Source organism: Salmo trutta, chromosome 3 (assembly GCF_901001165.1).
Source record: "Salmo trutta chromosome 3, fSalTru1.1, whole genome shotgun sequence".
NCBI lineage: Eukaryota > Metazoa > Chordata > Actinopteri > Salmoniformes > Salmonidae > Salmo > Salmo trutta.
The window spans coordinates 44,067,412-44,094,264 of NC_042959.1; the positions used below are offsets into that span (position 1 = coordinate 44,067,412).

General features: G+C 42.7%; 1 protein-coding gene across 8 annotated transcripts in view; it reads right to left on the reverse strand.

Annotated features, from left to right (window-relative positions):
* The window catches only part of LOC115175802 (clathrin coat assembly protein AP180), a 61,203-nt gene that overhangs the window by 16,998 nt on the left and 17,352 nt on the right, over positions 1-26,853 (reverse strand). For 7 of the 8 annotated variants that reach the window (XR_003872106.1, XM_029735337.1, XM_029735343.1 and 4 more), the window contains 10 exons: positions 17,310-17,452; positions 14,820-14,895; positions 14,517-14,619; positions 12,137-12,230; positions 11,234-11,345; positions 10,939-11,045; positions 10,785-10,826; positions 1,842-1,903; positions 1,014-1,037; positions 15-27 (listed from right to left, as the gene is read on the reverse strand). Coding sequence is in view for 7 of the 8 variants with exons in the window: in XM_029735337.1 (XP_029591197.1) it covers positions 15-27; positions 1,014-1,037; positions 1,842-1,903; positions 10,785-10,826; positions 10,939-11,045; positions 11,234-11,345; positions 12,137-12,230; positions 14,517-14,619; positions 14,820-14,895; positions 17,310-17,452 (776 nt within the window). In the remaining variant the exon portion in view is untranslated. The remainder of the gene's footprint in view (positions 1-14; positions 28-1,013; positions 1,038-1,841; positions 1,904-10,784; positions 10,827-10,938; positions 11,046-11,233; positions 11,346-12,136; positions 12,231-14,516; positions 14,620-14,819; positions 14,896-17,309; positions 17,453-26,853) is intronic. The other variant, XM_029735351.1, reaches the window with a different exon arrangement.

Consider the following 26,853-nt stretch of genomic DNA (forward strand, 5'->3'; position numbering starts at 1 on the left):
GGTAGCTGACTCACCTTGGTTGGTGACCTGCAAAATGATACAATAAGAACGAGTTAAAGCCATCATAGCATCACCAGATGATATGCATGGTGAAGCACAATGGCTGTTATTGAGCTGTGTCAAAGTGACAGCTAAAGAAGCACTGTTGTTTTGGTTGCAGAGAGCAGACATTTCGAGGCAGTTCCATTGTGAAAACATACACTCTTAGAAAAAAAGTGCTATCTAGAATCAATAAGGGTTCTTTGGCTGTCCCCATAGGAGAACCCTTTGAAGAACCCTTTTTGCTTCCAGGTAGAACCCTTTTGGATCCAGGTAGAAGCCTTTTGGGTTCCATGTAGAAACCTTATCACAGAGTGCTCTACATGGAACCCAAAAGAGTTCTACCTGGAACCAAAAACAGTTCTCCTATGGGGACAGCCGAAGTACCCTTATGAAGCCTTTTTTTCTAAGAGTGTACTGCATCTGTAGAGTTTAGATTTTCAACACTGAATAAAACAAAATTCATTTCCTTGCACAAAGCTTCTCATTCTTATTTTCCAGACATAACAAACCCATGTTTTGCAATGACATGCATCAAAAGGTTTGAGGAGTTGAGAAGATCCCAATAATATGACAATGAAGTTAATATGAACATTGAAGAGCTAAGACACCAGATTCACGTCGTATTAAAAAATCTATGCAAAGTGAATCTTGGGTAAGTCCCGAGTCAGCTGTCAATAGTTCATATTAATATTGAGAGAGAGGCAAAACTCAGGAGAGACACTGACAAATCACAAATATGCCAAATTCACATAAATTCTATAGATCCCATTTGAACTTTACAACACTGCGAAACAGGACTTTAAACTGGAGGTTCAAATGTCAATTCCATAGAATCCTCATGTGAATGTCACGAAACAATTGGGGATTTTTTTTTTTTTACAGTTTCATTCATTTCAATACAAGACAACAGCAAATAATGACCCGGCCCTCCACGTCAACTCATTCTATAGTAGATCCAGCAGAATACTTACGCATCCTCTCTGTGAACATCCTCTCTGTAACACACATTGACAATCACTGGCATTTGCTAAGACTTCATCTGCTAAGTTTCTTACCATACATCCGATCTGATGATGCCCCCCCACCCCACAAATACTATCTTGTATCATTGTCCTACTAAGGTCCTGTCGAGAACACACCCGACCTGACAGTCTGGTGATGACAGATTCAGTCCAATCAGTGCCCATAAAAATCGCACAATCTAGAGGGCGTACACTGGAGGTCCTAATGATGTTAATTGAGAGAGGCTGCGCATAATTAAAGCCGAGGGGACATCAGGGACAAGCACAGTTCTAATTTGGGTTCACTGGATGGTCACAGACTATTTTCACACCCTGATGGAGGCTCTTTAGCCAAAGTGTTGGTAAAATAAATCCACAGCAAAAGGAGGCAGAATGTTTCCATTTCAGGCATTTAACAGATGCACTCATCCAGAGCTACTTACAGGAGCAATTAGGGTTAAGATTTCTCACTTAGTCGGCTCAGGGATTTGAACCAGAGACCTTTCGGTTACTGGCTCAATGCTCTTAACCGCTCTCAACCATTAGGCTACCTGCCACCCCCAGTATGACTTTCTGTTTCACCTTTAGGGTGTGTGTTCTTTATTTATTTACTCCACATACTTTTTTAAACCCAAAGTATGTGCGTGCATGTATATGAACTAGACTGAGATTGCTGAATTCTCAAATATGAAGTAAATAGGAAGTAAAGTAGTCCCACTCCCAAGTAGCCCTGGTTACAAAGACGCCCATGGGGTAAGGATACGAGTGTGGTTGGTGGAGAGTGTGGTTGGTACTTACGGCTTCTTCCCCTCCAGAGTGTTCAGGTGAGTCTCCAGGGACTGCAGGAGACTCTCAGGGGCCTGGAGAACGAGACGAGATGGGCAACATATTACTACAGGGGCCACAGGGCTATAGTTTACCGTACAGTACATGGATCAGACACATAGGTTATGAGCAGGGGTTTCCAACTTTGAACCAAGAGAGCTACTGGCGGTGCCGGCTTTTATTCCAGCCCAGCAGGCTAAGATTGGAAAATACCATAATTAGTTGATTATTTGTATTATTAGTGTGAAGCCTGCACACCCAGTAACTTTCCAGGACCCTGGGGAAATGTTCAATGCTAAAACATGAAGACACAAGGGAAAATTTATGTCAGGGCACACAGAGTATCAGGGGAGCTCTTGACAGGTGATGACACTTGACTTGATTAAAGGGTCTGGAGGGAAACAGAGGGATGAGAAGAAGAGCCAGAGGAGGTCTGACACAAAGAATGGTCACATTGGGCCTAACAGGGGACAGAGAATGGTCACATTGGGGCTAACAGGGGACAGAGAATGGTCACATTGGGGCTAACAGGGAATATAGAGAATGGTCACATTGGGGCTAACAGGGAATATAGAGAATAGTCACATTGGGGCTAACAGGGAACACAGACAATGGTCATATTGGGGCTAACAGGGAATATAGAGAATAGTCACATTGGGGCTAACAGGGAACACAGACAATGGTCATATTGGGGCTAACAGGGTACACACAAAGAATTATCACATTGGTGCTATCAGGGTACACTGGGTCTAACAGTGGACACAGAATTATCACATCGGGACTAACAGGGGACATATAGAAGGATCACATTGGGGCAATGGAAGTAATGGGAGGGACAATAGGAAAACAATGCTAATTGTGTGCCACTTCAAAATGTCTTTCACACAGCAGTTCAGTCCTTTCATAACTTAAATGTAGTAAACTACTCATGCGTATGTTAAAGAACAATGCTTCAAACAATGCCAGACCGACTGTAAACACATCATAGCAAAACATGCTGCACAGCCACAGATGGCAGTACACCTGATAGGCTAAGCAGTTAGCATCTAGCAAGCCACGTGTGCGCTGTCAAAGCTAAATGGGCCAGCTAAATAAGTCTCACACACTTCCCTCTTAAATCACTATTATTTTCCTGCCCATTTACCTTGGTCTACTTCCTCTGATAACCCAATAAATGTCTTGGCATTCTAGGTAATTGTGCCTGAAATGTAAGAGGGCTCGGAGGCCTTTTCAATATGAAAGAGGACAGCCCATTTCAGAACTAAGTACCAGTAGTAGTGTGTCTACTCTGACCTTTCTATTTTTATTAGGTCACACCGTAGCAAAAGATTTTGCAACGGACAATGAAAAAACAGCGTTTCTTATCAAACACATTCAGATAACACCTCCCAATTTAACTTAGTTTTGGACAGTTTTCTTCCATTTCGTGCCTACTGAAAATAACCCAGGTGTGTGATTGACTGTCACAGAGCTTCCAGAGGGAGGAGTGACAGTTCCATCACTTCCAGAGGCCAATTGGGCCATGTACAGACCCACAGGGGTCCTTGTATTAAACAGGTGTCTCAACCTGATACAATCCAAAATCACATACCTTTTTTTTTAGACAGCAAGCTGTTCAGGGAACATTTAGGTACATTTAGGGAGGGTCTGCTCTACGCTGTTGGCAGTGATATTGCTGTAATGACTTTCTAAGCATCTTCACTGAGCATTCAAAGGAAAATAACGACTGTATGAATTGGAACAGTTTTCTCCTAGAATCTCCTAGATTCTGTTCAGCCTACAGTACGCTTATAATGTGCATGTATATATGTAATGAATGCATTATGAAGATGGCCGTAATGTAAATCGTTACACAGCATTTGCCTCTGCCAAGCGATACACTCCAAAGAGGGGTTAAGAGATCTGATGATTAGACGCTAATACAATCTATTTAGATGTCATTTAGATGCTATTACAGACAATACACAGCCACAAACATAGTAGACGGGTGCAAATATGTTATTTCCCTGCTTCACGCCGTTCCAATGCTTTTGTATTCCCTACAGCACTGTGGGATCATCAAGATCCACCTGAAATTGACATATTGGTCTATCTGTCATAGATAAGAGGTTGCTGTTTCCATACAACAGAGAATAATACAAAACACATGCTTATGGCTTTCAGGTAAATCCAGTAATAAGTTAAATATATAACATCTGGGGAAACGACATGATTTGTTTTCATTTCGCTCAACTAATTCTATGGCTTTTTTTATTCGATTTCTAAAAGCTACCGCTAAATCACCAGGCCGTTTAGCTGCCCAAATGGTGACTCATGGGACAGAGAATTCAGTAGAATTTATTGTGGAGCGTCACTTGTCTCAGCTGCCTAAGCACTGGCACTTGGAGTCTAATAACTCACACCTCTAGGCCAGGACAGCATCCCTAAAACGATACTGCCTAAGAAAGAGCCTTAAAGGACACTACCTAAGAAGGAGCCAAGTCTAGACATAGTGTGTGTAGGCTTTCTCTTTGCCTCTCCACCACATGCATACAAACATACATGAAGACACATAGATTGTTCTACAAGCCAGTCATTTCATTTGACAGTTTATAAACAACTAGTAATAGTAATAGTGCAAGTAATATGACAGGAATCTCTCTACACAATAAGGAGCAACCAGAATGTCCAAACTGTGACATAATGTTAACCAGTCAATCTGCTAGTTAGCCAATGGACTCCATTAAAATCCAACCACACACACAGGGCTTTCAACCCAAATCCATGCTCAACAACTCCCCCAAACTCACAATCATGATTCAATGTATCATTACCATGCTTTAACCAGCTCCTCTTTAGAGTAATACCATGACATGACAGTAAGCCCAACCCCCCATTTCACATCCCACCACCCTCCCGGTTGGCTAGTAGTCCAATCAATGATGCATGTTAGGGTGGTCAAACCCCCTGCAGATCTGCATCTGCCCAAGGCTGTGATATTAAAGCAATCCCTATCCCTCCACAGGGCACAGTCCACACAGTCATCAGTACATCATGCTCTCAGTGTAAAGTCAGCCACACTGCCCGCATTTGCCATGGAAATACCCCAGCCATGTCTATAGAGCCTTCATAACATTGATGAGTGAGAGTGTACCCCTTCTCCTTGGCCTAAACCCCTTTGATGTTTGGAGATCTGACGGGTCTGAAAAGGTAAAAGCAGTGTGGGGGTTGAGCTTCAGATATGCAAACATTAAAGCTTTATAGGGCCAAAATGAAGGGTTAGGGAGTGGTTGGGACACACAGTAAGCTACTACATACTTAATTCAAATAAAATAAAATGTTATTGGTCACATAAACGTGATTAGCAGATGTTATTGCGGTGTGTAGCGAAATGCTTGTGCTTCTAGCTCCGACAGTGCAATAATATCTAACAAGAAATATCTAACAAATTACACAACATATACCCAATACACACAAATCTAAGTAGGAATGAATTAAGACTATATACATATGGACAAGTGATGTCAGAGCGGAACGGACTAAGATACAGTAGAATAGCATAGAAAACAGTATATACATATGAGATGAGTAACGCAAGATATGTAAACATTATTAAGTGAATGAGATACTGTAGAATATAATACAAAACAGTATATACATATGAGATGAGTAATGCCAAATATGTAAACATTAAGTGACTAAGATACTGTAGAATAGTATAGAATACAGTATATACATATGAGATGAGTAATGCCAGATATGTAAACATTATTAACCTCTCTAGTACATGTGGGACGAACTCGTCCCACCTACGTAACAGCCACTGAAATCCAGTGGCGCGATTTTTGAATCGTTAGAAATGCTATAACTTCAATTTCTCAAACATATGACTATTTCACAGCTATTTAAAGACAAGAATCTCGTTAATCTAACCCCACTGTCCGATTTCAAAAAGGCTTTACAACAAAAGCAAAACATTAGATTATGTCAGCAGAGTACCCAGCCAGAAATAATCACACAGCCATTTTTCAAGCTAGCATATCATGTCACATAAACCCAAACCACAGCTAAATGCAGCACTAACCTTTTATAATCTTCATCAGATGACACACCTAGGACATTGTGTTATACAATACATGCATGTCTGTTCAATCAAGTTCATATTTATATCAAAAACCAGCTTTTTACATTAGCATGTGACGTTCAGAAAAAGCATAACCACCGCAAACTTCCGGTGAATTTACTAACAGTTTGCTAAATTACTCACGATAAACGTTCACAAAAAGCATAACAATTATTTTAAGAATTATAGATACATTACCCCTCTATGCACTCGATATGTCCGATTTTAAAATAGCTTTTCGGATGAAGCACATTTTGCAATAATCTAAGTACATAGCCCGGCATTACAGGGCTAGCTATTTAGATACCCACCCAGGTCAGCATCCACCAAAATCACATTTCCTATAAGAAAGATGTTCTTACCTTGCTTGTTCTTCATCAGAATACACTGCCAGGACTTCTACTTCAATAACAAATGTTGGTTTGGTCCCAAATAATCCATCGTTATGTTCCAACAGCGACGTTTTGTTCGTGAGTTCTAGAATGCTTTTTCGCGGTGTCGCGCATGGCGCATTGGCGTGTCAAAAATGTCTAAATATTCCATTACCGTACTTCGAAGCATGTCAACCGCTGTTTAAAACCAATTTTTATGCCATTTATGTCATAGAGAAGTGTTAATATTCCGACCGGGAGTATGCATTGAGCCTAAACAGCCGAATAAAATTTCTCCTCAGAAGCGACTCATGCACGCGCATCATTGAAAGGTCCTCCGAGCATCCACTTACAAAAGGCGATAATATATTTCAACCTGAGGTTCCCTCGTAAACCTTCAGTTATTTCGCGGGCTCTGAGAGCCTATTGGAGCCCTGGGAATTGTCACGTTACAGCTAAGATCCTTACTTTTCAATAAAAAGAGGTAAGACGCACGACTCCTTGTCAGACAGGGTACTTCCTGCTTGAAGCCTTGTCAGGTTTTTGCCTGCCATAGGAGTTCTGTTATACTCACAGACACCATTCAAACAGTTTTAGAAAATTCAGAGTGTTTTCTATCCAAACCTGAACAATAATATGCATATTCTAGCTTCTGAGTTGGTGTAGGAGGCCGTTAAAAATGGGAACATATTTTTTCCAAAATTCTCAATACTGCCCCCTATACCAAACAGGTTAAAGTGACTAGCGTTCCATTCCTTAAAGTGGCCAGTGATTCCTAGTCTATGCCTATAGGCAGCAGCCTCTAATGTGCTAGTGATGGCTGTTTAACAGTCTGATGGCCTTGAGAGAGAAGCTGTTTTTCAGTCTCTCGGTCCCAGCTTTGATGCACCTGTACTGATCTCGCCTTCTGGATGATAGCGGGGTGAACAGGCAGTAGCTTGGGTGGTTGATGTTCTTGATGATCTTTTTGGCCTTCCTGTGACATCAGGTGTTGTAGGTGTCCTGGAGGGCGAGTAGTTTGCCCCCGACTAGTCTCTCAAAGCACTTCATAATGACAGAGGTGAGTGCTACGGGCGATAGTCATTAAGTTCAGTTACCTTTGCCTTCTTGGGTACAGGAACAATGGTGGCCATCTTGAAGCATGTGGGCACAGGGATAGGGAGAGATTGAATATGCCCGTAAACACACCAGCCAGCTGGTCTGTGCATGCTCTGAGAACACGGCTAGGGATGCCGTCTGGGCCTTCAGCCTTGCGAAGGTTAACACATTTAAATGTTTTACTCACGTCGGCCACGGAGAAGGAGAGCCCACAGCCCTTGGTAGCGGGCCGCGTCGGTGGCACTGTGTTATCCTCAAAGCGTGCGAAGAATGTGTTTCGCCTGTCCGGAAGCAAGACGTCGGTCTCAGCGACGTGGCTGGTTTTCCTTTTGTAGTCCGTGATTGTCTGTAGTCCCTGCCACATACGTCTCGTGTCTGAGCCATTGAATTTCGACTCCACTTTATCTCTATACTGACGTTTAGCTTGTTTGATTGTCTTGGGGAGTGAATAACTACACTGTTTATATTCTGCCATATTACCAGTCATCTTTCCATGGTTAAACGCGGTGGTTCGCAGTTTTCAGTTTCACGTGAATGCTACCATCTATCCACGGTTTCTGGTTAGGGTAGATTTTAATAGTCACAGTGGGTACTACATCTTCTATACACTTCCTTATGAACTCAGTTACCGTGTCCGTGTACGCATCTAGATTATTTTCACAAACTACCTGGAACATATCCCAGTCCACATGATCAAAACAATCGCGAGGCGTGGGTACCGATTGGTCAGACCAGCATTGAATAGTACGAAGCACGGGCACTTCCTGTTTGAGTTTCTGCCTATAGGACGGGAGGAGCAAGATAGAGTCGTGGTCAGATTTGCCGAAAGGGCAGCGGGGGAGGGCCTTGTAAGCATTCCGGAAGTTTGAATAGCAATGGTCGAGAGTCTTAGCAGCGTGAGTAGTACAGTCAATATGTTGATAGAACTTTGGCAGCCTAGTCCTCAGATTTGCTTTGTTAAAATCCCCAGCTACAATAAATGCAGCCTCATGATATGTGGCTTCCAGTTTGCCTAAAGTCCAGTGAAGTTCTTCGAGGGCTGTCGAGATTTCGGCTTGAGGTGGGATGTAAACGGCCGTGGCGATGGCGGAGGATAATTCTCTTGGAAGATATGAGGTATTCTAGGTCGGGTGAACAAAATGACTTGAGTTCCTGTATGTTCCTAGAATTACACCATGAGTCATTAATCATGAAACACACCCCTCCGCCCTTCTGCTTCCCGGAGAGATATTTATTTCTCTGTGCGATGTACTGAGAAACCTGCTGGCTTTCCCGACTCCGACAGAGTATCCCGAGAGAGCCATGTTTCTGTGAAATAAAGTATGTTACAGGCCCTGAAGTCTCTCTGGAAAGAAATCCTTGCTCTAAGCTCATCAACTTTGCTATCCAAAGACGGACTTTATCGAGTAATATACTCGGAAGCGGTGGGTGGTGTGCGCTCCTCCTATGTCGAACCAGCAGGCCGCCTCGAGTGCCTCTCCTCCGCCGGCGATGTTTTGGGTCGGCCTCTGGAATAAGTTAAATTGCTCTGGGGAGAGTGAACAAAGTCATATTCCTTGTTGTAATGCTGGTAGTTCTGGTGAGTTACCGTCGCTCTAATATCCAATAGTTGTTCCCGGCTGTATGTAATGACACAAAACATTTCCTGTGCTAATAACGTAAAAAAATATTACATAAAAAAAAAATACTGCAAAGTTTTCTAAGAGCTAGTCGCGATACTGCCATCTCCGTCGGCACCATCTTCTCCTTAATTGAGGGACGTATACTGCCCATGGGATTTCAGATACCATCTCAGGTGATTTTGACATTATGGAAACTCTATAGTAACATTCTGGTGAATTAAGATACAATTGTAGAGCTAAAACCAATGTTAGCTCAGATTTTAGCTATCAGCGAAATAGCTCTGCAAGTATTGCGACTTCTCCAATCTGTTCCTTCAATCACATCAACCTGGTTTCATAGGTAGACGTAACATAGTAAATGTAAATCCGGGACTCCAATTATGTTATCTTTCATATGGTATGTATTAATTTGTGGATGTCCATCATCCATTTCATATATGATATGTTACAAATTTAAATGTGTACAATATGTTACGAATTGCAATTCGTAAAATATGTCACAAATTTGCAAAACGGATGATATGTTACGAACTCTAATTAGTTGTGGCTAAAGTTAGCTAGGTGGCTAGTGGCTAATGCTAACTTTAGCTAGGTTACTAATGTTAGTTAGGCTAGAAGTTAGGGGTTAGGGGTTAAGAGTTATGTTAAAGGGGAAGGGTTAGCTAACATGCTATGTAGTTGCAAAGTAGCTCAAACGTAGTAATTAGTTGCAAAGTTGCTAATTAGTTAACATTATAAAGTTGTCCGTGATGAGATTTGAATATGCAACCTTTGGGTTGCTACACATTCACATTATACATCCACCCATCCATCCATCCATCCACCCACCCACCCACCCGACCGTCCAACCACTGTATTTTCATTTTTGCCTTGTTTAATCATACCAAACGTAACATATCATACTAATTTGGGTGTCCTGGATTTACATTTACTATGTTATGTCTAGTCTATGAGACCAGGCTGTTGACATCCGACTTCATCCAAGAGTATCTGCTGTATTTGCAGTTCAATGGATTCAATAGAGTTCAGTGTTGTTATTCTATTTCCTATAGGCTGCTTTGCTCCCCAAAAGCGAGGTTTTGACTAGACGGAATTCAGCTTTTGTCAGATTTGACTTTTTGTAGAAGGTTAGGAGAATTTACGCAGCAGGCTAGGATAATTAGGTTAAGGTTAGGAAAAGAGTTAGGGTTAGGTTTAGCAACAACAAGAAAAATCTACTTTTGACGTCAGCCACGACTAGCCACGACCCAAAGGCAAGCTGTATGTACTACACACTACTCACACTCTCAGCCTGTAAGATCAAGCTGCACCTCTGGAAGTAAGAAGAGAGGGGGCAGAGTGGCTGTCAATCCCAGGGGAAGCACAGATCATTGGCTGCATGGAGGACAGAACGGATCAAAGGGATATGCCCCCATTCTATGAAAAGCTCACCATTGGTCAGGTAGACAATGACCTGTCTGTACATGACTGTGATTGGCCAGGGCTGCGTGTCCAAAAAAAGGACCAATACTGTGATTGGTCAATGCTGATAGAGAAGAGATTTATGAGTTGTAGGCTATGCCCAAAACGCATGCTACGCCAGGTTAAAGAAAACCATAACACTGAGATGCAATGCTGGTACAATGTAAGTACAATGTCAATACAATGTTAGTAGATTAGGAGAAAGTGTATCATCACAGTGAAAATTTGGGAAATTAGGCTTAAAAGGTCAAACAGGACTTACCTGAGTGAGCTCGGGGATATCATTTTTGTCAATTCCTATGGTCTGTAAAAAAAGATGTTGACATTTCAGCTGAGCCTCCATATACCATGCTTGTCATACTGGCTGTGGATTGAACTTTTCAACAATAAAGTGTATTGTCGGGTTTGTCTTTTACCTCAGCAATTTTGAAGACCTCAGAAACCCTGGTCATCCGCGTCAAGAATCTCTTGTAGATCTCCAGTCCGTCTTTGCACTGTCCTCTCTTCATCTGGAAAAATTTCTCTGCGAGGAAAAAGGGGAATGAACATGTTTATTGTTACACAAGAACCATTGAGACATTACTATTACATCAACTTAACAGGACCACATCTATTTCCATGTCTTAAATAAAATCAAACCTGTAATATTCATCAAATATAAAAAGACATGATTATTGTCCCAGGAAGTAGAAGAAAACGGTCAAGCCTTGCCTAATACATTGATGATCCCGTCGTTGTAGCAGGCATATAACTTGATCAGGTCTTTGAACATCAGGAGGAAGCATGCGTTGATCACCCCATTGGTCAGTTCATTGGGATGGACCTATAGATAAACAAGGTAAGATTAGATCACACTAAGGATGGGAGATTTGAGTTAATATGGAAATATGTTTCTATGTAACTGCTTGGCAATAGTGGAAGAAGTACCCAATTGTCATACTTGAGTTAAAGCAAAGATACCTTAATAGAAAATGACTAGTAAAAGTGAAAGTCCCCCAGTAAAAAATATTTGAGTAGAAGTTTTAAAGTATTTGGTTTTAAATATACTTAAGTATCAAAAGTAAATATAATTGCTCAAATATAAGTATGAAAAGTAAAAGTACAAGTATAAATCCTTTAAAAGTCCGTATATTAAGAGAGAATGCCAAGAGTGTGCTAAGCTGTCATCAAGGCAAAGGGTGGCTACTTTGAAGAATCTCAAATATAAAATATATTTTGATTTGTTTAATAACTTTTTGGTTACTACATGATTCCATATGTGTTATTTCATAGTTTTGATGTCTTCACTATTATTCTACAATGTAGAAAATATTAAAAATAAAGAAAAACCCTTGAATGAGTAGGTGTGTCCAAACTCTTGACTGGTACTTTAGGTATACTGGCATGCTGTATGACAGAGAGAATTTCCTAAGGCAGTGTATTTTTATCCTAGTCCTGGGGACCCAAAGAGGTGCACATTTTAGTTTTTGCCCTAGCAATACACAGCTGATTCAAATGATCCACTCATCATCAAGCTTAGATGATTTGAATCAGGTGTCTAGTGCTAAGGCAAAAACAAAAATGCCCTTCCTAACGGATACAAAAATTCCTTTTCATCATCATCATAATACTCACATCAAACTCCAGCAGGGCGTCTATCTGGCTCTGCAGAGTGGGCATTCCTTTCAACAGCTTCTCTACGGGCATCGTCCTCATCACCCCCTCAGCTCTGAGACAGACAGACAGACAGACAGACAGACAGACAGACAGACAGACAGACAGACAGACAGACAGACGACACAGGAGCAACAACATGGTACCGTATGAGCATGAGAAAACCCTGAATGTTGGTTTGAGGTCCATTAAAAAAACATTGTGGAGAGTCTTTAATCCCGTTGTTCGTGTTGATGATGTGATGTTTTTAACGTTGTCTATATTTTCATTGTTGTTTCTGTGCTGGGTGTATTGGTACTTGTTTGTATTATCTGGTGTAGTCAAATTTCCCATTAGCGGATCAATACAAAAATCTTTCTTGATACAGTATGATGAGTTAAACCCTAACGAAGGTCTATTGACGAACACATAGGTGTAAGATCCATTAAAAACATTGTGGAGCATGCAATAATGTGCTGCCATTTCTTTTTCCAGCAATATGAGATGAGAGGAAACAACTTAATACTCTACATTGGGATAAATAATATATAGACCTCTGGGACAGTGAATCTATAAGGAAGTACTGTAGATAGGCGTTAGCAAAACAAAGGGCGTGTCCTGTGGTCCTGTATAGCTCAGTTGGTAGAGCATGGTGCGTGCAACGCCAGGATTATGGGTTTGTATCCAGGACCACCCAAATGTATGGATTCATGACAATAAGTTGCTGTTGATAAATGGCTGCTAAATGGTATATATATTTCAATTATTGCAGGGATCACATGCACATACTAAAGACTTATACACTCACTGTATTGTTAGTGGCTTTGTATGAAGGCTTCTGCTAAGTGACATTTACAATTATATTATTGCTAGAGATCTGCCAAGGCCAAGGCCTTGTGATGCGGCACTAACACAGCAACAGATTTAGATGGATCCAGCTTCCTAGCTACTTTAGGTAAGACACCTGACATGAGACACTCGGTCAGAGCTCTATCTGCACACCTGGCTGTTTTGTCTGTCTGCCACATGGCTGGCACAGACTGTGCTGTGGGACCTTGTTTCTGCCAGCAAAACGTAACAGTCTGGACAGGAGCCTAAGTAATAGCTCACTGTCTGTATTCAGACTGTGTAGTCTATATTCATCTGTCTGTTTCTGTACAGGCACAGGCATGGACAGCCCACTCACTCTGCCCTCACCCACAGTGCAATCAAAGAATTTCTAAACCCAGAGGCACAACATCGCGATACTTCCGGGAACGCTTGTGAAACAGACCCAACAGAACAGACTGGGGTTTGGGGTTTGAGAAGTCAATGAGAAAAGTCAAAAAATTCTTCCTTAATTGTACATTTTCAGGAAAACTAAAGGCACAACCTGGATTTGAGCCAATGTATTAAGTAGTTGAACATTACTCCAACCTCGTGAAAGTGACAAACTGACACGTTTTCATTTTCAACTTTATATTGAACGAGTGCCTTTGATTTGATGGCCTGCACATGCACAGTTCGGCACGAGACAACCGTTAGAGCATGCTAGCCAACGTTGCCATGATATCGCCTACAAGTGTGATCAGGAATTTCTATTGGAGAAGCAGTTTTAGCTTATCTTCATACTGTACTGTCTTTGGTGTAACCCTAGCTTTAAGATGAATCACTCCCACCTACTGACCCCTGAGACTGACTGACAGGTCAGGTGGCTGTGATTCTGCCAAGTGTTGTCTCTATGAGAAATAGAATATACATCTATTTCTATGTTTTTATACTGAACAAAAATATAAACGCAACATGCAACAATTTCAATGATTTTACTGAGTTACAGTTCACCCGACCTAGAATTCCTTACAATCAAATGCCGAAAGTATTATCTTCCAAGAGAATTCTCTTTGCTTATAGTCACAGCCGTGTATATGTATGGCATTGTGTTGTGTGACAAAACGGCACATTTTAGAGTGGCCTTTTATTGTCCCCAGCACATGCTGCACCTGTGTGAGGATCCTCCTGTTTAATCAGCTTCTTGATATGGCACACCTGTCAGGTGGATGGATTATTTTGGCAAAGGAGAAATTGCTGACTAACAGGCATGTAAACAGATTTGTCAACAAACTTTGAGAGAAATACGTTTTTTGTGCATATGGAACATTTCTGGAATATTTTTTTTCACCTCATGAAACAGTTTTATATATTTCTGTTCAGTATATATGATTCTGAGGGGGTGGGAGGGTGAGGGGTCAAAAGATATCTTGTATATTGCAGCTAGACTGTGTGTTTTGCCCTATTTGAAGCTTGACCGTCCTTTTAAAAAAGCCATAAAGAGAAGAGCAGCACTGATGGAGAGGATAGACAGAGTTATTGAGAGACAACACACCCCTTCTTCACTCTGCCAAAGTCGAAGGACATCTGTCTGTAGGCGAACGCCTTCTCGTTGAGGTACCGGCTGTAGCGTCTGATAAACGTGGACATGTCGTAGCCTGGGGGAGGAACAACAGGCCAATGTCACTTCCACGTCTCCATAGAAACAACACCTCACAGTGGACCATTTCCATCACCAGAGAAACCAGTTTACATGGCCATGGGAGCCCATATTAATCACCATGGACACAGTTTTTACAGTGATCACACTGTAAAAACCCATCGAGGGAAGGGGCAGCCGGAGCAAGTGTTAACTCACCATGGGAGCCAGTTTTGTCCAGAAAGTTACTGAGGTTGAAGAGGGTGTTCCTGGAGGCAAGGAACTGGAGGAACCTCTGAGGAAGAGAGAGAGAGAGAGAGACAGAGAGAGAGAGAGAGAAAGAGAGAGGGAGAGGGAGAGAGAGAGAGAGAGAGAGAGAGAGAGAGAGAGAGAGAGAGAGAGAGAGAGGGAGAGAGAGAGAGAGAGAGAATACACACCAGTCAGAGGAGACAGGATCAATACACTAAAACGACAAACTAGCTCAGCAAATAATTGAGTCTGTTATGCTAAAGAACCAGACATTTGGACAGGTATTAAAACACATACACATATTAAAACACACACACACTCGCACACAAACACACAACTGCCTTCAAAAGATAATTATCTTCAAAGGATTGAATGAGTCACGAAAGGAAATGGATTAGATGTGTAAATTCAGAGGAGCTGTTTCATATTATAAACACATTGTGTTGAGGAGGAACTGGAATTCATGTGAAAAGTGTGATAGGATCATGCTGCAGCTTAATTGATTACAGAGAGCCAACATCAAAGAAAACAGCGCCTGAGTGGGAGGGTGAGAATGAGAATGCTTCTGCTCAAATACAGAATGTATCACCCACTAAACAATAATACATTCATGGCAAATTGGCTTCTATGGAGGAATTGTGAAACATGACAATAAAATCATACTCTGCACACACACCTATACACATGATATGTGCACGCAGACACACATACACACCTGGGTTTTCATTTACACTCTTAATTCAAAAGTCAAAGCCCAGTTTAATGAGGTGAATTAAATGAGAGGTTCTCTCAAGGGTGGCAGGTAGCCTAGCGATTAGAGCGCTGTACTAGTAACTGAAAGGTTGCTGGTTCAAATGCCCAAGTATTCAAATGCCCAAGACTATCGGAAAAATCTGTTGAGGTGCACTTGATCAAGGCACTTAACCCTCATTTGCTCGGCGGGTGCTGAACTACGACCCTATAAAGCACCACATTTCACTGTACCTATCTGGTGTAAAACACATCATTTTGTGATACTGTAGTACACTCCTTCTCCTCCTCCCTCTTTCAGGCAGTGTACAGTCTCATACCAACAGGCACACTCCAGACGTTGAGCTAAACCCCACACATCTGTCTCTACACATAAGGCTCTGGGAAAATGTATGCTGAGGGGCTGTAATTCACTGTCCAGTCAAATACACACCCACAAACATACACAGATGCACGCACATACATACACACACACTGTGATGAGATTAATAATGGTGGAGGGGAAGGGCATATGAATGAAGAGACCTCTTCAAAAAGCCAGTTACCCTGTGTCACCAATGGCAACATAAGTCCACATGTCCTCTTCCCCATTGATTTCTCCTCCACAGACACTGAGTTTAATTTCATTATCACAGTGTGTCCGTTCGACATGACACAGCTCTTTGTGATCTGCCTCTCTCTGTCTTCTCTCTTCTCTCTTTTCTCTCTCTCTCTCTCATTATCTCAGTGTAGCCATAGACAGACTAGACAGGCTAAACAGACAGTAAACAGAACATCTGCTTATCTGACTGTGTTACCCCTGGTTGACCCCAGTGACATAACAATGGAGGTAAGGATGAAGGATGGAATTACTGAATATCTAAATGGCTGACTGAACACCTGCTCTTTACATGACATAGACTCACCAGGTTAATCCAGGTGAAAGGTATGATCCCTTATTAATGTCACCTGTTAAATCCACTTCAATTAGAGATTTTTGAGATCTGCAAATTCATTTTTTTCAGCAGGATAATTAATGCCCAATGCCACAAGGCTAGGAATATCCAGGAATGGTTCCACGAACATGACAGTGAAATCAGCTTACTGCATTGGCCTGCCTCTTCACCAGATCTCATTCCAATTGAGCATCTGTGGGATGAGATGGAATGAGCTATTTGGACTAGAGATCGACTATCAGCCAACTTTACACAACTGTGAGAATCATTGGAGTCAACATGGGCCAGCATCCCTGTGGAATGCTTTAGAGACCTTGTAAAGTCCATGCCCCAACGAATTGAGGCTGTTCTGAGGGCAAAAGGGGTGCAACTCAATATTAGGAAGGTGTTCCTAATGTTTTGTACACTCAGTGTATTCAGACAAACAGGCTTATCATCTAACCTTAACAAACCCTCGGGAGCAGAGGTAGCCAACCCTCCCCCTGGAAAGCTAATGGATATGCAGGTTTGTGCTCCAGCCCTTCTTTAACACACCCGATTCAGCTAATCAAGGTCTTGATGAGTAGCTGATTACTAGAATATGACATGTTAAAGTAGGGAAAGAGCTAAAGCCTACACACCCAGTAGCTCTCCAGGAGGAGGGTTGGCCAACTAAAAACTCAGCATGTCCAATACAACCAAAGTATATAAAAAAAAGAGCCAATCACATCTCAGCCCTTTAAAATACAGGCCCTCCCATAGGAACAGTAGTGGTGATGCTGGCTTTAACACTCACCTCATTGCCAGCGACCATCATGTGATGCGTAGTGATCAGGGCCTTGAACACCACCACCCAGCTGGCATTGGTGGCCCTCTCAAACAACGTGTCCGCCATCTGTGGGATGTTCACATTAGACTCCTTGGTGGCCTCAATCAGGTCTGAGGGAGAATAATGAAGAGAAATATATTGCGTAGTTACATTTTCCCATACATGTAATGTACAATCCCCATACATAATCAGGCTTGGTCAATATGTACCTCGATCAGGTCTGAGCATACATGCGACTATGATAGGTTGCACACTACAAACAGGTTACAAAGTGTACAAATAGGTTACAAACTCTACAAGTACTTTACATTGAGTGTAATCTATGTCATTTTGACAATGTATTTCCCCCTGGCTGTATTGCTTTAACCCAGATCTTCTACTTCCTGGAAATAGTTACATTGGTCCTGAACTGACAGACAGACAGACAGACAGACAGACAGAGCATCCTTTTGTCAATAGTTTCCTTTAATCACCCGGTCACACTGACACAGGTACAGAGTGAGGACAAGAGAGAGGAATTTCCCTACAATTGTGAGAGAAAGGCATCACTCAGGGCAGAGCTAGAGAGACAGAGAGCCAGAGAGAGCGGTGGTGCCATCTGAGCAGACAGACAGGGTGGGAAATTTCAAGCTGCTCTGCCTCCCCCTCACCAACACAAATCAGCCAACATGTGCTCAGAGAAAATCAATTTACTGTGGCGGGATAGTAAGGATTCCTCAGTCGCGCTTGGTCGTTTTCAGTTACATTCCTCATATAAATGACTGATATAAATGCCTGATATATGAGATATTGCAGATGAGTTTGCCACTCAGAAAGAGGGAGGAACTCACTCTAAGAACAGAAAATAGGTCATAGCTATCAAGTCCTGCATGGGAGAAGAAGTGAGTCACACACAGTACACTATATTTCTGTCACTCTGCCAATAGACAGAGCAAGCTGAGAGGTTGGTACTGAATTTCCCCTTTCTGACTTTACACACCGGAAATTACCAATACAGCCCATCCACGTCCAAAACACTTTGTCAATTTGATTTGTTGTAATACGATCTTCCTGCACTCAATAAAGATTTTGAAGCAAAATTGAGATGGACAGGAAGGTTGGGTATATTTATATAGTACACAATGAGGCAGAGAGATGGAGGGACGGAGGGAGTGATAGAGAGGATCGAGGTAGTGATAGAGAGATGAATAAAGAGGAGAGGGATGCTCTGAAGGTCAAGGTTCTGTCACAGACATGTTACAGTGATGTCTCCCTTCAGCCTTTTGGCATCATGCAATCATCATGATTGGATGATTGGTGTGGACGTCCCCTCCAGTGAGGTAGGGTGCCTCTTGCGTGTGTATACCAACATACGTTAACCCACACACATACGTATATGTAGGTATTACACATACTCACGCATGCAGACACACACACGCGTGCACGTACACACACACACACATACACACAACCACACACAGACACACACACAGACACACACACACACACACACACACACACACACACACACACACACCCTCACATAAAACACACACACAGAGTGAGAAAGATCATCCCTGAGGGATTGATGAGTCAGCAGCCTGTACTCCACCTCCTCCGTTTCTCTTTCTTTATATCCCTCTCTCCCTCACTCTTGCCTTCTCTCTCAAAATACACACACTGAGCCGTACACAAACAGACATAGAAAACACATGGACAAACACACAATGACCAAGTTAAAACACCGATTCAGATCATCTATACACCAACAAACAGACACATACACACAAACAGAAACCCATGGATACCTCTGGGCCAAAGGCTACGCATAACATCTGGGGCAATTCTAGTGGCTATCTGGTGACTTCACCTCGACTCCTCACAGAGACCCAAACCAAGCCAGTGACCGATTGTGGTTCAAAGCTGAGTCTCCCGGGTGCCTCAAATCTGTGTTACCCCGCTGAGCAAGAGCCTTGGCATTCACCAAACCACCATAAAATTAAGACTCCCAACCGTGCAGGTTGGATAGGATAAAGTTGAATGACAAACAGAGAGGGTCCCCCTAGGCATCATTACACTGATAATAAATCCAGCACCGTTGAAGTCTGTTTTTTCTCACATAGACATCAACTATGGTCAGCAGGATCCAAATAACGGCCAGAGTGGTCACAATAATACATTCCCAGGGATGCATAGATATGATAGGAGTGAGAGGAAGGTAGAGAGAGATCATTTAAATTCAATTTAGAGAGAGAGAGAGAGAGAGAGAGAGAGAGAGAGAGAGAGAGAGAACGGAGAGAGAGAAAGAAAAGAGAGAGCAGAGAGAGAAAGCAGAGATATAGAGAGCGAATGGAGAGAGCAGATGGAGAGAGAGAGAAAGAGGAGGAAGAGAGCATAGAGAGAGAGAAAGGGTGGGTTAGAGATGAGGAGAAATGTGACTCAGGGCTGAGCTAATCAGATTGAGATGCTGAGCAGCAGGAACCCCAGCACAGCAAACAGCAGCCCTGACTCACTGTCTCAGCACAGCTCTCCCTCCCCCTCTCTCCATTATTCATACTGAGAGAGATGAGAAAGAGAGAGACAGAGCAATATATACAGTATAGAGAGGGAGTGTGTGTGTGTGCCTGCGTAATTATGCACACAGCAATTTCACGAATATCCCCTACTCACAAAGTCTCATACGTGTAGCATAGACCCACAAGGGATGTACAGTAGCTACTCACACTATGCAAATACAAACGCATGAGTATGCACACACAGTCATGCATTCACTTAGACAATGTTGTCATAGCAGCAGTAACACTGCCCTAGTTATTAGGGACTACTTCCATGTAGTGTACCTGCATGAGACAGACAGGGTGAATCACCACCTTGTGACACTACTGGAGCCAACACAGGAAGGAGGAGGGATTATAAAGATTCCTGTCATGGATCAAGTAAAATTGCCTAGTTGAAATAGCCTAGTCATATTGGAATAACGAGGAACAGTCAAGGGTGTTAGTGAAAACTTGAATCGTGTATTTTCTTGAAATCCTACTAATGCCACATTATGGGACCATTTCATTGCCTAACATTTAAAACATCATCTTTTCACTGGGTGGGCACTGAGCTCTTGAGTTAATATCATAAAAAGACATAAAGGAGATGATTTGCCTTGGAAGAAGCAACCAGAGCAGTATGTTATCAGTAGGGAGCCATAGAGGAAGAGCAGTGGCTGCAGTAATTGCAGTGCCAGTTAGGAAAGTGGTGGCAGTAATAGCAGCAGCCTTGGCAGTGATTACTGTAATAGTCACATCCCCATCTTCCACACTGCACCAGATACTACTCAATGGCACCATCATTCTGCAGCAGAGAGACAACACATACTCAGATACACACATTTAGTTCAGTTAGTATGTACCTCACACACACACACACACACACACAAATATACATGCACACACACAGATATACACACACACGCACACACACACACATTATCACACACACAGACATGTGTAACTAACTGACTAGCGCAGGCAGAGTGTCTGCACAGAAAGGCAATGTTAGCCCACTGAGCTAAAATGTATCAGGATTTAGGCAAGGTTATTCATTCACACAAGCGTAGGGAAATGCATCTCTACTACTAAACATACACAAACACAGTACACATACTACACACAGCCCTTCTGCCATATTCATAAAGCCCCACCACCTGAGGCGTCATCGTGCAGCAGAGCGAGCAGAAGAGGAACATCATGGGTCTGACATAATCTCATCCTTGTGCTGTATGTGAACAAAGGCAGGAGGGGGAGGAGTAGGCAGAGAAACCAGTCAGCGTCAAAGATACTACTACTCTACCTCAAATGCATCCATCATCCATCATCCATCATCCATCAACCAACAGTTACACCAAGGCTCAGTATGTCAGTCGAATAGCCACAATGTTGACTGGAAAATTGCAATCACACACACACTGCTGTTATTATGCATGACAAGACAGAGAACATCCACCCCCACACTGACAGCATCATCATCACACTGCCATACTGCCGCTCACACTGTGCTTTCATCACTTCTTCATCTTTGAAGCAAGTGTAGCGTTACAATGTGACTGGAACTTACATTGAGGTTGCTTACTCTAAGCACGGGTTCAGACAAAGGCTAAACACAGACATGGCGCCTGCTACTCATCCTATGAGCTCTCATTGACACAGCTTTTACTGTAGAGCCATGTACAGTACATACATATGTATGTATGTATGTATGTATGTATGTGTGTGTGTGTGTGTGTGTGTGTGTGTGTGTGTGTGTGTGTGTGTGTGTGTGTGTGTGTGTGCGTGCGTGCGTGCGTGCGTGCGTGCGTGCGTGCGTGCGTGCGTGCGTGTGTGCGTTGCATGTGTTCTATTGACCGATATAGTGTCGGGTCACTGCCAGTGAAAACGATACCACAACACCCTGCCATATGTCCTTGTGCCAAGCTCTGAATCGAACAGGCCCATTTCATTCATCAATAGCTGAAAGTGATACTGGTGCCACAGGACACAAAAGGGACACACAAAGTCACACACATAAGCACATGCACACCCATGTACACACACAAATAAGCACACATGCATGTGCACACTAATTCACACAGGAAATGTATTGAGTCTTTTTTTATAAACGGGTTTAGAGTACAAATGGGGATGAGCCAAGACTGTTTCCTTGGCAACTAGAAATCTCTCATAAGGTTGCAGTAAAATACCTTTGCAGAACATGTTACAGGTATATTTTCACTGCAACAGTTATAGACCTAACATAGTAATGCCAGACTACACAGAAGCACAAGTTTACCTGATATTTCATGTCCCAATTTACTCCATTTCCCATACAGTGCATGACAAAGTGTATCACCAAGTGTATAACATACAATCAACTGGACAATACAAATGGATTCGAAAATAAGGATTTCAATATATACCAATATTTACTCTCTTCAATATGTCCATATTGACTGGTGTCAGATACACCAGCAAATCAAACCATTAAACCAAACCATGTAAAAGGTCCTGTTTCTGTGAGTGCTCTAGTATCTGTTGGAGGCATGCGCCGTAAGATCATGTTTCACTGCACATGAATGGACCATGAAAGACCCATGTTATTTCTAGACCTCTTCCCCGAGCAGAACAGGTAAAATTACCCAGAAACCCCGCTGGGCAGCCGATTGCAAGCATGTCATCCAAGAGAGAACCAGCAAAATCCAGAGCAGACAGCGAGAGGAGAGGAACATTGGGGAAAGAGAGACACATTTGAGGAATACATGTTACTGTCAATTCCAGAGCATTTTAATCCCTTGTGTGTAACACTGTGAATCACGTGCTTTATCTCATTCTCAATTTCCCTTCTTTCGCTCCCTGTACATCCTACTATCTGACAATTACCCTACCCTCACTCCCTAAGCACCATAGTGACCATACATTCAGCCTACCACCTCTCCCTAAGCACCCTACATTCATTCTACCCTCATTCCTTTAGCATTCTACACTCAGCCACCCTCTTCCTAAGCACCCTACATTCAGCCTACTCTTACTGCTAAGCACCCTACACTCAGCCTACTCTCTCTCTCCGTAAGCATCCGATACTCTGTCTACTCTCTCTCCCTAAGCATCCGACACTCTGTCTACTCCCACTTCCTACATGCCCTACTATCCCTTCACTCCCAATGGGTCTAAATCAGTCCTGTCTCTTCCTCCCCCTTCTCCATCCCCATGGGGCTGTCCTGACCCGGGTTCCCTCCTGGGTGCTTGTAGCAGTGCCCCTGGGAACAAAGCGCTGAGGCTGCAGGGCGAATTATCAGGAAACACAAGCGTCCCTGCATTATTGAATCCCTGCTTGTGTAGAGAGACAGTGAGACACAGCCCAACCATCACTGCTGTGTGCAGGTTAGGAAAGGGAGGCCCACCTGGATGTTGGCTAGGAGCTGTGCCCTCATACAGGAGAGAAAAGTGTAAAGTCTTTAGCTTAGCGGGCTAACACAGTTCTTTAGCAGGCTAACACAGTCTTTAGCTCAGCAGGCTGACACAGTCTTTAGCTCAGCTCAGCGGCCTAACAATTTTTAGCGGAGCAAGCTAACACAGTCTTTAGCTCAGCGGGCAAACACAGTATTTAGCTCAGCAGACTAATACAGTTTTTAGCTCAGCAGGCTAATAGAGTTTTTAGCTCAGCAGGCTAACACAGTCTTGTGGCATGTAGACGACCTGGGTTTGAGCGCTGATCAGTCACAGAAGCAGCAAAACAACTATTCTTCAGAGGCCTACTGGTCTATATGTGTGGTAGAGCAGTAGATCATGTTTCAATGGGATTTCAGAATGACTGGGAATACATACAGTGGCTTGTGAAAGTATTCACCCCCGTTGGCATTTTTCCTATTTTGTTGCCTTACATCCTGGAATTAAAATGTATTTTTTGAGGGGTTTGTATCATTTGATTTACACAACATGCCTACCACTTTGAAGATACAAAAACATTTTTTTTGTGAAACAAACAAGAAATAACAAAAAAACTGAAAACTTGAGCGTGCATAACTATTCACCCACCCTAACTCAATACTTTGTCGAGAGACCTTTTGCAGCAATTACAGCTGCAAGTCTCTTGGGGTATGTCTCTATAAGCTTGGCATATCTAGCCACTGGGATTTTTGCCCATTCTTCAAGGCAAAACTGCTCCAGCTCCTTCAAGTTGGATGTGTTCCGCTGGTGTACAGCAATCTTTATGTAATACCACAGGTTCTCAACTGGATTGAGGTCTGGGCTTTGACTAGGCCATTCCAAGATATTTAAATGTTTCCCCTTAAACCACTCAAGTGTTGCTTTAGCAGTATAATTAGGGTCATTGTCCTGCTGGAAGGTGAATCTCTGTCCCAGTCTCAAATCTCTGGAAGACTGAAACAGGTTTCCCTCATAAATTTCCCAGTATTTAGAGCCATCGATCTAAATACTGGTAAAAATCTGTCGTTCTCCCCCTGAGCAAAAGGCAGTTAACCCACTGTTCCCCGGGCGCCGATGACATGGATGTCGATTAAGGCAGCCCCCCCGCACCTCTCTGATTCAGAGGGGTTGGGTTAAATGCAGAAGACATATTTTAGTTGAATGCATTCAGTTGTACAACTGACTAGGTATCCCCTTTTCCCTTCAATAAGAGGACTTAATATCCATAAAACCAGGTCAATAGCATGACCAGTGTTAGTATTTTTTATTTAACTAGGCAATTCAGTTAAGAACAAATTCTTATTTACAATGACGGCCTACCCCAGCCAACCCTAACTCGGACGACAATGGGCCAATTGTACATTTCCCTATGGGACTCCCAATCATGACCTGTTGTGATACAGCCTGGAATCGAACCAGAGTCTGTAGTGACACCTCTAGCACTGAGATACAGTGCCTTAGACCGTTGCACCACTCGGGAGCCCGAGTGCAGCTGTAGATACAGCACAATAGTTTGACTAGAGGGAGCCTGTTATTTTATCACAGTATTAAGGGAAGATATCAATTGTATGTTCCTCTTTCTCTCGCTATCCCTCTTCTATCCCCTTTTAACTGCAGCACACTAATTTCACTGTTCTCTACTGGGAGAGAATGAATAGGGGTGGGGTAAGGACAGGGGGGAGAGTGCCTAACAAAGCAGCAAGGAGCAGATGGAGAAAAATGGAAAGAGCACAAGGAAGTTGGGGGCGTAGCTGAACAACTTAGCCCTACCACTCCCTCTTATTTCTTCTCACCATACTAACACACTATACATCTCACAAAGTGAGCTTGCTCAATCTAGTCTCTCGTTACTCCACCTTGTCTCTCTTTAACTCTCCCTCTGCCACTACAGATGCATGTTTTCTCTCATTCTATTCTGAAGGAGATCTTCACTCTCCATGAACGAGTTGATAGGACTTAAAATGCAGGAGCAACGTACTACATAAATACAGCTCCTTACACATACAGTGGCAAGAAAAAGTATGTGAACCCTTTGGAATTTGATTTGATCTGATCTTCATCTAAGTCACAACAATAGACAAACACAGTGTGCTTAAACTAATTTCACACAAAATATTGTATTTTTCTTCTCTATATGGAATACATCATTTAAACGTTCTCAGTGTAGGTTGGAAAAAGTATGCGAACCCCTAGGCTAATGACTTCTCCAAAAGCTAATTGGAGTCAGGAGTCAGCTAACTTGGAGTCCAATCAATGAGATGAGATTGGATATGTTGGTTAGAACTGCCCTGCCCTATAAAAAATACAGACAAAATTTGAATTTACAAGAAGCATTGCCTGATGTGAACCATGCCTCAAACAAAAGAGATCTCAGAAGACCTAAGATTAAGAATTGTTGACTTGCATAAAGCTGGAAAGGGTTACAAAAGTATCTCTAAAAGCCTTGATGTTCATTAGTCCATGGTAAGACAAATTGTCTATCAATGGAGAAAGTTCAGCACTGATGCAACTCTCCCTAGGAGTGGCCGTCCTGCAAAGATCACTGCAAAAGCACAGCGCAGAATGCCCATTGAGATTAAGAATAATCCTACAGTGTCAGCTAAAGACTTACAGAAATCTCTGGAACATAATAACATCTCTGTTGACAAGTCTATGATACGTAAAACACTAAACAAAAATGGTGTTCATGGGAGGACACCGCGGAAGAAGCCACTGCTGTCCAAAAAAAAACATTGCTGCACGTCTGAAGTTCGCAAAAGAGCACCTGGATGTTCCTGTCAAAATCTTCTGTGGACAGATTAAACTACAGTTGAGTTGTTTGGAAGGAACACACAACACCATGTGTGGAGAAAAAGAGGCACAGCACACATCAAAACCTTATCCCAACTGTAAAGTATTCTGGAGGGAGCATCGTGTTTTGGGGCTGCTTTGCTGCATGCTATCATTGACGTAAAAAATGAATTCCCAAGTTTATCAAGACATTTTTCAGGAGAATGTACGGCTATCTATTGAAGCTCCACAGAAGTTGGGTGATGCAACAGGACAACGACCTGAAACACCGAAGTAAATCAACAACAGAATGGCTTCAACAGAAGAAAATACACCTTCTGGAGTGGCCCAGTCAGAGTCCTGACCTCAACCCGATTGCGATGCTGTGGCATGACCTCAAGAGAGCGGTTCACACCAGACACCCCAAGAATATTAGTGAAGTGAAACAGTTTTGTAAAGAGGATTGGTCCAAAATGTATCCTGACCGTTGTGCAGGTCTGATCCGCAACTACAGAAAATGTTTGGTTGAGGTTATTGCTGCTTCTAATTGCAGTCGCTGTACTCATAACATGCAGGAGAACAATCGCCTTATGGTGAGGATAGCCACGCTGCAAGCCCAGCTTCAGACGCAATCATTAGGCAATGGTAATTTAAGTGTAGGAGAGGATGAAACAGCGTCTGTGCCACCAATAAGTACAGATAGTAGTATAAATCCCCTCGCACAGTCCCCGCAGCCGGACAATTTTCTCATGGCTTCCGGAAGGAAATGCTGTAGGAATGCTCAACCGGTTTTCCCCATTAAGCAACGAGTTGGA